The sequence below is a fragment of the Oreochromis niloticus genome, linkage group LG13, assembly GCF_001858045.2.
Source record: "Oreochromis niloticus isolate F11D_XX linkage group LG13, O_niloticus_UMD_NMBU, whole genome shotgun sequence".
Taxonomy (NCBI): Eukaryota; Metazoa; Chordata; class Actinopteri; order Cichliformes; family Cichlidae; genus Oreochromis; species Oreochromis niloticus.
In genome coordinates this window covers 10,553,572-10,565,820 of record NC_031978.2, presented here as the reverse complement: position 1 = coordinate 10,565,820, position 12,249 = coordinate 10,553,572, and the positions used below count along the sequence as shown (strand labels likewise).

The following is a 12,249-nucleotide window of genomic DNA, read 5'->3' as shown; positions in this document are numbered from 1 at the left end:
TTCTACGTCAATCAAGCGCTAACTGCCGCGGGGTCTCCTCCCCCGGGCGGCATCGTCCAATGGCAGAACTGCGGCTCCCCCAGCTCACCGCGTCACCTACGGTGGAGATAGGTAATAGCACCCACAGTCGTTTGCAGATGTTGGCATGATGTACAGATGTGATTTGGTTCAGCTTGTTTAATTCATAGAGGAAGCAGATACTTACTTAACGCAGAAGATTAACAGAGTTTTTCACGTTAATTAATCACAATCATAACTGCCAATTTTTTTTTTTTACACAAACGAGGAATTTTTCTTGGAAAAAGCAACACTTCAAGCCATGATCTACAGAGAAAGAGAGAAAGGAATAAAATCTTAATGTTTTTTTTGGCATAAATTCCTAGACTTCTAGGAAAATATTCTTCAGACTAATGAGACAAAAGATTAACTTTTTGGTAAGTAAAACTATCATTTAATTAAAAGACTATCAAAGCAACAGTCAAACATGGTGACGGTAGTGTGATGGTCCGGGGCTGGTTTGCTGCTTTATGACTTGGAAAATGCAGCTGATGAAACCGTGAAGTCTGTCCTCTACCAGAAAATCATGAAGGAGAATGTCCAGCCATCTGAAATTTTAGCAGACTTGGGTTATGTGGCAAGACAATGATCCAAAACACCAAAACTTCACTCAATGTCACAAAAAAAACAAAAACAAAACAAAGGTTTGGAATTGGTCTATTCAAAGTTGGGACCTAAATTAGATGCATGACCTTAAACAGGCCGTTCATGTTCAAATAACTCCCAACATGACTGAATTAAAACTATTCTGCAGAGAAAGGTGAGCCACAGAGGATCATCTGCCTCCATCACAGTCCATCCTCCTGTCACACCAACCTTCCTCTGCATCCATGAATCTTCTCGGAGGTCATCCTCTTGTCCTCCTGTCTGGCAAGCTCCATCTTCAACATCCTTTGTCCAACATATCCACAAATTACCTCGACAGTCACTCCACCCTGCGTATACTGTCTTGTTCACTGTCCGTTGTTTTGGATGGTAGCCCCGAGGTATTTAAACTCATGCACATGTATTCTGTCTTGCTTCTACTGATTTTCATTCCTCCTCTCTCCAGCTCTGTAGGCCCTTCCTGATGCAACCCTACATATTAGGACTAAGACTTTTAGATTAAGGCTGAACAGAGAAACACTTAATTCTTCTGTAAGACTCCAAAGAGTTATTAGATCTTTCCCTGTCCAATATTATGCAATAAATTGTTTTAAATAAATGTTGAAATTTTACAGCTCTCCTGTTATCATCTCCACCATCCAGTTTCTTTTAAGGACCCACTGGATGAACCTTTCCTATTGTGAAGCAAATGTCTTTTTTAAAACATGCTGAAGCAGTACCTGTGTGCCTGCATGTGGCCACTGAAACATGCAATTAAATCAGCTTTTTATTAAGAAAATTTGACAAGCATGCACTCAGTACATTCTGGCATGGTTGGAAGGTGTTTTGTTGACTTAAAGACATGAATAAAGCAATCATTAATGACTTTATTTACATATTACGTCTCCATACTGCTACTCCTTTTAGATGCTGCCATAGTGGATCATCTGCCTTCAGCTCACCCTATCGCTTACATCCTTCTCTGCCACACGAGCTCTCTGCAGGTCCTCCTTCTCTACATTAATGAAGCTTCTCTTTTCCTCCTTTCTGGCAGCTCCATAATCCCGACACAGAAAGTCCCAACTCTCATTTCCAAACCTTTCCTTCTCTCCTGCTGCCTCCCTCTTTCCTCTTTCTTTGTCCTTGCACAGCAGTTTCCACCAGCACCCTGCTGGTCAACAGCACCATTGGTAGTCGTTCATTCTTGACGATCCACATATTTGATTTGAAGATTTTACATCGGATCCCCTTCCTGACCTATTTATCCATGGTTGGTAACAGCACTAGGAGTACACTGGCATGTGGCCCACCCGTGGCTGGTTATTTATTTACATTTTAGTTACTCACATATAATATAAATGCGACACCATATAAAGATTAAGAAAACACCTCTCTTTAACACGTCACCCACTTGCCTTTCTTTTCTTTAGTGGACACACTGCTACAGCACATACCAAATATGCCTCAAGAGGCAACATTATCACACACGTGAATGACAGAAGCACTGTTGTTGTGTAATGAAAGAAAAATCTTAAAACTTTGATACAGTCAAACAACAGAGCATGAAAATGGGTAGACACTTGTATTTTTGAAAATGTTTGCCTCCTCGTCTTATCCCTTTGTTTGTGCAAATTCTCCGAGGCATGATGTCAGCAGCATTTTTGCCACATCCATACTCTCAGCAGCGGAGTAACCTTCTTTATGTATAGTTCATAACAAGATCTGTTGTTTGAAAAGGGAAATTTGACTCAGTCCAAGTCTACTCTGACAGAAAAGCCAGAAGTTAGGCAGTCATGGGGGAGTGTCACGAATCTGTACTGGTCGTCTGCATGTCGCTTGAACCCATGGAGATGCTCTGTTTGTCATTCAGTCTCTTTACGACGCTTGCAGCAGTAGACTGGAGCACCTTCCGTGAAAGCCTCATTCTGCCATCTGTTGGGTCCCGTCCAAAATACTTGACCTGTTAGCAGAACACAGTTTAGATACAAGCATCCCAGACTGAAATTAGCAATGCCTTGTCTGCAGTAACCGAGACGCACCTGTATCTCCTGTCCCACCTCTAAACCCAAAGCACTTGGATGTTTGATCTAAAAGGAAAATAAAGGAAGTGACTTAAGTAAAAATTCTACCATCAGACTCAAAAGGAAAACCATTTTACGCAGACAAATTCACAAACCCGTTTGTGGTCCAGCTGCGAGTTGTGCAGCAGGACAGGAGTCATGTTGGGATAAAGTTTCACCATCACGCCAATGTCCCTAAAGCAGAGGAGCAGAAGAACAGATGAGCTGTATGAAGGCTGCAAGATTTTATTTATACATAAATCAGTTTCCAAGTGTGGGGAAATAACTGTAAACAAACACTGTTTGTTGGTAAATAACGCATTGTTTTAGTTTACCTTATTTCTGTGATGGTGGCAGTGTAGATAGCACCAAACTCCAGCTGCTGTTCTTGCTGCAAAACAAAGAAATACACCAATTTTCACCTACATACATTATGAATATGTGTAATATGTGTAAGCAGTTGTTCTTAATGTTTTGATTTGTTTATCCAGGTAATGTTTGCATTGTGGTATAAAACAGCAATTGAGTTTATAAATGTGCATAAAAGGGTGCAAAGAAACTATCAGAATATAGAAATATAGAAATATAAAACCTCTTTCCTTGTTTTATTAGAGCATGCTGAGAGCTTTCCTGTTTTTTTAAGTGTATTGATCAGGATTATTTCTCTTATTTCTTTGTTTAAATGCCATCTTGCTTAAGCTTTATACTATATTTCTCTTTTTTTAATTTGTTTCGGGTTCTCTGTAGAGCACATTTTAACACAATTTTTGAAAGGCTCTGAATAAAGACAGAAGGTAATTACAAGAGGGGGAGACTCACATCGTCTTTGCAGATCTCGCTGATGAAGTGTTGGGCTTCGTTCATGGCTCCTGGTGTTGGAGCGAACACGGAAAAAGTCTCCTCGTCTACCTGACTTATTGTCACACCTGAAACCAAAGAAGAAAATGTGGTGACGTTTTTATATTCTGGACAACAGTTTCTATTATGAAAAAACGAATCTGTGTGCTGCTGGATTAGCATCACGTCACCATCACATTCCAAGTTGCCTTTTTCAGACTTTATTACTTATGCATTACCTGTTTGAGCTTGAAGCCTGCGGAGGTTGTAGCCTCCAGGGCCAACAAAGCGAGCTCGCCTTGAGACAGGTACTCGAACATTTTCTGAAGACAGAAAACATCACATATTGGAACAGATGACATTAAAAACTTTCTATTAAATATTGCATATTTCTGTATACATACATATTCATGCATAACCTACCAACAACAGGTCCATTCTCTTTCCTGCTCTCTCTGGGTTTTGCTATGCATTTGTTCATAATGCCCAAGATTTCCCTCTTTGCCACTGAAACACAACAACAGGCAAATGCCACAAAAGAGCCATGCAAATAAAATTTTAATACAGGGTATATTTCTCAGTTTTGGGCCTACCTGTGGCCTGTTGGATTGCCTCCATGACCACCTTCAGTGGCAACCCAGGAATCTTCACATCAGCCTGGAGGTAAAATAAAGAAAAATTAGTAGCTATCATTGGTTTACTGTTAATACATTTCATCTTTATCAGAAAGACATTAATGTTTCGCTTGTGTCCACCACACAGTCCGTTAAGCAGAGCAACACTTTCACTAAGAAGAATCCTGCTTAACTTGGCGTTACAGAGACAAATTAATGTTGTCTTATAATAAAAAGATAATAAAATAAAGCTCTAACACTATATTGGTCTCTTCTTTAATATTTTACACATCAAGTACAGTTTATAGTAAAACATTTCTATGAAAAAGTGATGTCCCTTCAGTTAGCTTTATTAATTTTCCTTCTAAAAAGATCTTTTTTAGACACTTATTACAAGCTACTCAATGCAGTACCTGTAAAGCAGTGATACCCTTGTTTGTTCCCGCCAGTTTGAAGTCCATATCTCCCAGGTAATCCTCTATTCCCTGTTTACAAAACAGTTATAAGCTCATATTCAACATCTGTCATACTCAGGAACATCTGTTATAACCTTTTGAGCATTCAACTAAAATCTCTCTTCCACTGTTTAGTGATAATAACTGATCACAAACAAGCAACGACGGTACTGGACATACCAGAATATCTGTTAATAGTCTGTAGTCTTCTATCTCAGCAGGTTTTTCTGGGTTAGCCCTGGAGATGAGACCAATGGCTACACCTGCCACAGCAGAAGAGATGGGCACACCTGGCAACACAGATTTAGATATATCAGTTAAACATCATTATATAACATATTTTCTGACTAGCATCGTATCCAGACAAATTTCATGCAAAATTCAGGTCACTTTGAAAGAAAAGCTGATGTTTGCTGTCTACACATCTAAGGTCCAGAGAGCAATTTGAAATTGGATTTTTCCTGGATTAACTAATAAGTCTGAACGGTACCTGCATCCATAAGAGCGAGGCTGCCTGCACATGCTGAAGCCATAGAGGAGGATCCTGAGAGGACATGCAGAGATAGAAATATGTTGAAAAATAAGAGCAATGGACACATTCGTATTTGTGACTTTTTATATTACGCCTTTTAAAATTGCTTCCTCACTCTCACCATTTGACTCTAACACCTCAGCAGTGACCCTGATGGTGAAAGGGAAGTCTTTAGGAATGAGTGGTCTCAGAGCCTTCTCAGCCAGAGCTCCTGCAAAAGCACAAACAATGCACAAAAGATTCTTGATGGAAATGAGGGATTAGTAGACTGAATACAAACAGAGGATGAAAAAGGTCAAACAAACCATGTCCAAGCTCTCGCCTGTTGAGGCCTCCCATCTTTCCAGTCTCATTGGTTGCATATGGGGGGAACTAAAAGAAACGGAAAGTTGACTTTAAAGCTCCATTTGAAAACTAAAACAATTGTATTTAATATCTGATAAACTATGTGACTTAAAAAATGATTTTACTTACTTCATAATGAAGCATAAAGTTTTTGTCTTTGATGCCACTGCAAAAAGAAATGCATGCATCACAGGAGTGCAGATGTTGGTAGACGCTGGCAGTATCTTCGCAATCGATAACTAGCTTGTGAAATTCATTCCTTGAAAGTTACTGAACAATGATCCTTTTCATTACTACATTAACATAGTGCATGTATCTGTATATATAAAGTATATGAGGTTATACCATTTTTTTATCCAGTTATGGTCATGCTCCAGTCTGAGCATCCATGTAAAGAAATTCCAAAAAGTTGATTCTGTTCATCTGGACGTAGCGTTTTCAGCGGGACAAATGTTTAGTCACTCATCAAAGTGACTTCTTCAGTCTCAGGATCTCAGGGGAAACCTACAGGGGTCTGCAAGTGACTGAAGAAGTCACTTGGATAAGTAACAAAATTTTCTCTCCCACTGAAAACGCTACTTCCAGATGAACAGAATCAACTTTTTGGGATATGTGTTCTGGTTGTTTTACCTTAAAGCTGTAGTGATAATATCTGTTTTGATGCTGGATTCCAGGGAATCAAATGTGACACTGCACAGCACCTACAGGGAGCAGAGGAGAAGGACTTTGTTACTGGTAACATCCAAGTTTTTCCAGTTTAGAGGACTTTTTAAACACAGAATGGTACACTGGTAACACAGACTCATAGACGATACTTTATTTAAACTGATCATGCTTAAGTGTGTACCAAACAGGCCTACTCTGAGCCAGGAAAAAATCCTGTGTAACAGTCATTAAAGCCACATATCTCGACTACAGTTTCAGCGTTCCTGCTGTTGTATTCATTTTCAAACCTGCGATACTTTTGCTTTCAAAACTGAAGAAACAGCCACAAACATCTTCAATCCCTTCAAACAAAACTTATTTTCCAAATGAACTATGACTTTTGTTGGCTCTTTGTGCTTTAGCATACCTGTGTCTGTCCTCTTTGAAACAGAGCCGAGCCATGCAGCGGCTTAAATAGATCTACATCACATGAAATGTTTCTTAAACCAGTCAGCTCTCTTCCATCACACCTAAAAACACAAAATGGAAAACACAATGTTTCCATATTTATACACCCTGATGATGTGACATTACAATATCCACCCACAACACAGAGTGCTTACCTCCTGTACTCATTGAGGACAAGATTACGGAAGATTTCCTTGCTCAAAGTGTTAAAGGATTCAATGACTTCAAAAGGCTCGGCCTGAGGGAATTTTTCTATGAATCGACAACATCAATTGACAGGGTTTAAATGGAAATACAGCAACATCTGAAACTTAACTGTAAATTATTTCCATGCACCATAACTTTGAAGGCGTTATACCTTTAAGTTCCTCTTCGGTTTCCAGCCGAACTTTGTTGATTGCTTCATCTCTCGAAATCTAAGAAGATTATGATGAGATTATTACTGTTATTTAGGTAAACTTTACTAATACATAAACTGAAGCTGAATAAAGATGGCAGGTTTTACCTTGTCATGAGTATAATCGGTAAAAACAGCGTAAATCCTCTCAGAAGCTAATCTGCAACAGGAAAAGTAAAAGCAAGTCATTTCTGAGAGCTAGAACAATATAAATCCTATTTTTGTCCTATTTTTGGCCCACCATGTTCTCTAACCATTAAATGAAATCATTACCCTTGCCTCAGTATTATTTTGTTTTCTCGTTTATCAAAACATTTCAAAATACACTGCTTAATTCCCAGCATCCTTTGCCTTCGTCTTTCTCAGTCTCAGGCTGTGTTCTTACCTCCGAACATGTTCCACCATGTCAGCCGGGGGTGAAAACATCTTGACCGGCGTGCGCTTAGTCACCTTCTGCTCTCGTGCCAGCTGCTGGATGGCATGTATGATTTGCTGGGTGTGTTTGACTCCCACCTTCACAGCATGGCAGAAGTCCTGCTGCAGCACGTTTTCAGCTGATGCCTCAATCATCACTGGCAGACACAGAGAAACATGAGCTATGTGATGCTGTCTAAGACAACACGAGAAGCAGGAGTCAGGAAAATTTAGGATTCTCAGAAACTGAATTATTACAGAAAGCCACATATCTAGGCCACAAAAAGATAAATAAATCCAAGGTAAAGTTTATCAGAAATTGCCAAATCTAAAACACAAAATGCCATTATAAATAAATTCCCATAAAGGAGTAGCAATAAAAGACAGTAAAAAGACAATTTACATAAAGGTAAGTCTATAAATAAAGGAAGTCAATGATTCTGCAGGCACTATCTCCTCAGCAAAGTGATTCCAAAGCCTCTGTGCGGTCATGAACAGGATTTATTACTAATTTAGATTTATCCACAGTCTGAAATGTTAATCTTATTAATTAATAAATAAATAAATTGATCAACTGTTTGAATTCTAAACTTAGCAGCTTAACTACATGCCACTATAAACACTAGATATTCTGCTGGTTATCACATACCGATTATTAACTTACCCACTTGACTGCTGGGAGCTCCGGCCACTATCAGGTTAAGACTGCTAGAAGCCATCTCTGCCCTTGTGGGGTTGACCAGCAACTCTCCATTTACCATACCCACACGCACAGCACCTGCACACACACACAATAACATAAGTAGTAATAATAGCTCCAAGGTGGAGATAAACAATAATAACAATAATGTCCCAGGAACTGAAAACCACCATTTAAGATCAATAAAACAATATGCATATTTCTCACCCACTGGTCCATACCAGGGGATGTCAGACAGGGCCAGGGCAGCAGAAGCTTTAATGGAAGAATATAATGTTTTACTCGAGGATATAAAACAAACAAAAAAAAAATCTGATTTGTGAAGAAATCTCTGTAGCTGAGATTTACCTCACCTGCATTAATAGCCAGCACATCTGGATCATTGACACCATCGACTGCTAGCAGGTTACAGAGGATCTTTAGGAGTGAACATACATTAAGACAGAATGGGAGGATTATCACCTTTGTGCAAGAAAACAAAAATGTGGCAACACAATCTCCACATAATAGTGAAAAGTCTTTAGAATTTAACTTACCTGAGTGTCATAGAAATAACCAGGAGGGAAAAGAGGTCTAATCGACCGATCTGAGCAACACGAACAGGAAAGTTAGTCAGGTCACTCCAATTAAACACACCAAAGGAAACCAAACCTCTACGACAATGTTATACGCACAATAATGACAGCGCTTATCTTATTAACTCACCAATAAGTCTGCTGGTGAGGATCTCATTGTCGGTGGTGCCCAGCTCTCGCCGCAGGTAGTTGGTGGGAATCCGACCAGCAGCTGCAGCTTTCTGTCTGTAGTCCACCTGTCAGTTGAAAAGGATATTAAATCAAAAGAACCCCAGCAGATAATTCCTTACATCGAGGATTCATAAGGTCTAATCCAATTAGAACACGGCTGTAACAAACATGGAGTCGTACCACAAGCGGCATGAACTGAGACGGAGAAGGTTTGGTTTTGCTCACAGCGGTCACCATCACAGACGTGTCTCCAAGCTATGGGAAAAGGAAAAGGTGGGAGGTCACCATTTAAACCCAAAGAAAAACATTTTTTTTTAAAAATCACAAGTCATGTGTGCTCTGTTTTAATAAGCAGCCACAGAGGTGAATTGCAAGTTGAACATATGAACATGAGCAATACTAGTCTTAGTATAGGTTCTGCTGTGCTGTGCTGACACGTCCTGGGTAAAAGGGACACGGGACATAAAGCCAAACTAACAGACTGGCTGCTATCAGTTGAAAGGATTTTTTTCTTGGTGGGATTCCTGTACATAAGTGATGATTCTCTGCATGCTGATGGCCCATGCTTTACTATTCTGTAATAAAGATCTTCTGCCAACAAAGTTGTGTCTGCTGTATAATGACTTACCACAACAGAAGGAGGATTAGTAGTAAACAGAAGCAGAAATAGAAACAATACACAAAGAAGCAAAAAGAAAGGGCAAAGACAAATCAAGGAAGACTTTTGTACCTGTACTACAGCAGATCCATCAGCAAATCTGGCAAACCTCCCTGAAGAGATTTCAAGTTTCCTACAAAAACAGCAAGAGCACAACACGCGAAACTGTCAGTGACACTGCACCGTTCGCTTTATTTCACAGTTCATGGAAGAGAATGGAAGCTGGGAAAGTCCACTCACTTCTCTCCGAGGTCCACTCCCACTCTAAATGCGTTGGTATGGCGGCTGTAAACACTCTGGTGACATAACCGGACATGAAGGCGGGCGAACGAGCGCCCCAGCCGGAGCAAATACTTCATATTTAACCAGTAAACAACAAAAATATCCGCGCTCAGTTTGTCTTTACAGTTGGGATGTGAGCGAGGAGGCTACCATGACAGTTCGTCACATGTGCGGAATTACGTAGAGAAGCTGCCTCTTCTGATTGGACAGAGCGAGGCGAGTGTGTCACATCCACGGAGTTTCCTGCCATCCAGTAAACAACAGTTCCGCTTGATCTACTTTACATTTATCCATTAAAATAAATAAATAAATAAACAGGTGAATTCAAATTGGCTTTTAATAATCAATAAGGTTTTAATTTTACATATTTTACTTGATTCTCTATAATCTTAAAAAAGCTCAAAAGTATGGCATATTTTTCGATTTTTTGACGTATGTAATATATTTTTGTATTTATTTTCCTATAATCTCCTTGATGTCTAGTTACTTTAAAAAATATCAGTGAGAGTTTAGAAAGCAATATAAGAAAAAAAGAGGAGTAAAACATGCTAAAGGAGAGAGGAAATAAAAAAGATGACACGATCATTCACTTAAGACCTCCATGAAATCTGATTGTGAAGGTTTGATATATTTGACCCACTTGTTCCACAAATTAAAAAAACACATTTTCTTAAGAGTGAGTAAACAAATTAAGGGGAAAACAGTATTAAGTTTGCTTTTTTAAATCTCTTTCTTCACATTCCCAGTGACTGATTTCTTAAAATCTAGATTGCATCTAACATTTGCTATATGCTCATGCAAAATGTCTTAAGCAAACAAATAATCGTGATGTTTAAGATGCCCATGTAAATTATAATGCTGTATATGAGAATTCGTGCATTTCTGTGGGAATTTGCATAAACCTCATTTCAAAGTTCTCATCTTATGAAAGATTTCTCTGTTCTCTGTTTTCTATTTTTATTTATATCTTTTCATAATAATAATAATAATAATAATTATTATTATTATTATTATTATTATTATTATTATTATTATTATTTACATTTTTTCAAGGCGATATTTCTCAGACTAACCTTATGGTTTTGCTTCGTCACTAAAATGCAATTTTAAATTCTCGCCACTAGGTGTCAGGATTAAAAAGCTCATATAAGGCATATAGTTCTACCACAACGGTCAGCCACTCCCCTTTTTCTCCATGGACGTCACTGTTGAAATATAGGTTTTTGTTTGTTTGTTTGTTTGTTTGTTTGTTTGAAAATTTCTGCTGATATTTGCGTTTGCTCGACCACCAGCCACTTCACTAAAGTGCTGAGATTATTTCAGCTCTATATGCATGTAAGAAAAAAAATGCTTGTGTCGCTATCTCATGCATATTCTGAAAGTTGCCTTTGTTCAGGAAGAGTAACGTTTTTGTATCAGCTGTTATGATTTATCTTGAAACCTTGTACTACACATTGCATGCACCCTGTCCAGTCATCAGTCAGTACATCTGCCTCCGGATGAGACGATCAGCCCTGAAGTTTGTTTACAGCCTTCCAGTCAGTCAGTGAGCCAGCTCGCTAATACTGAGCCTGGTGCAGTTGTTATGGCAACAGATGAAGTGTTAACAGCATCTCTAGGCATTACTTTCACGCATACACGTACGCGCAAACACAGCAGCTAATTGCAGGGCTGAGCAGCAGGATTTCACACGGGCACACACACTGAAACACATAAGCTCTCATTCTCATTATTACTAAGGTTACTACCAGTTTTATCTTGTTTCCATGGCTCCAGGACACACTGAGATCTCATTTATACCACGCAGAGCCACAAACTATTACTGTGTAATGGACCACTCAGTGTTTTCCACAGGACTACATGGATCATATAAATAACTCAGTGGAAGATAATGTGCTGTTTGCATTGAAGAGAAAATGTGAATCTCTAGTGACAAATACAGAAGTTGGATATCTGTTAACGGCCAGTCAATCAATCAGTCATTAAGTCATCTGGTCATCTAACAGAGACTCCTGTGGCCTTAGAAATGATTTAAACTAACTGCATAATAATTAGAATCCACTGACTGACCAATGGTTACTCAAACAGGGCAAATTTCGGGGAAGGTAAAGGGGAAGTAAAAGTATAATATCATTTACATCTTTCAAGAAAATTGGGAAACCACTTTAAACCATAGTGTCTGGTCTTCATGCATGATGATCGTGCAATTGATAAAAGTGCAAAAATGTTTTTTGTTTATGTGTCTGGAGTGTGTTTGTCTCTCAATCACGTCAGGACACAAGAGGCTTACATGGTTTGGTGATTTTCGTGCTGTGTTGTATCAGGAGGGGGCAACAGAACAGCCTGCATTAACTCTGCACTGATCTCTGTTACACACACATGAACACACACATGTAGAATCAACAGGAGCTTTAGCGGGGGTGAGAAACGAGGGTTTTTCTGGCTCCTTGGCGA

At 39.1% G+C, this 12,249-nt stretch overlaps 1 protein-coding gene and 1 long non-coding RNA gene across 2 annotated transcripts; one reads left to right on the top strand and one right to left on the bottom strand.

Annotated features, from left to right (window-relative positions):
• The first annotated feature begins 31 nt into the window (after positions 1-31).
• On the top strand, positions 32-2,384 carry LOC112841951 (uncharacterized). Its single transcript, XR_003213451.1, has 2 exons — positions 32-111; positions 812-2,384. It is a non-coding gene; the product is annotated as an uncharacterized LOC112841951 (long non-coding RNA).
• pnpt1 (polyribonucleotide nucleotidyltransferase 1) lies at positions 1,510-10,021 on the bottom strand. Its single transcript, XM_003438445.5, has 28 exons — positions 9,754-10,021; positions 9,586-9,646; positions 9,036-9,110; positions 8,815-8,920; positions 8,646-8,695; positions 8,463-8,526; positions 8,317-8,364; positions 8,074-8,187; positions 7,381-7,567; positions 7,104-7,155; positions 6,957-7,014; positions 6,754-6,850; positions 6,558-6,660; positions 6,116-6,186; positions 5,615-5,651; positions 5,446-5,512; positions 5,262-5,351; positions 5,099-5,152; positions 4,789-4,898; positions 4,567-4,638; positions 4,133-4,196; positions 3,963-4,046; positions 3,779-3,862; positions 3,522-3,628; positions 3,038-3,093; positions 2,819-2,897; positions 2,682-2,729; positions 1,510-2,602 (listed from the first exon to the last, which is right to left on the bottom strand). Exons 1-28 carry the CDS (start codon positions 9,870-9,872, stop codon positions 2,447-2,449), a joined length of 2,313 nt encoding a protein of 770 aa, XP_003438493.1. The 5' UTR covers positions 9,873-10,021; the 3' UTR covers positions 1,510-2,446.
• Positions 10,022-12,249: the final 2,228 nt, after the last annotated feature.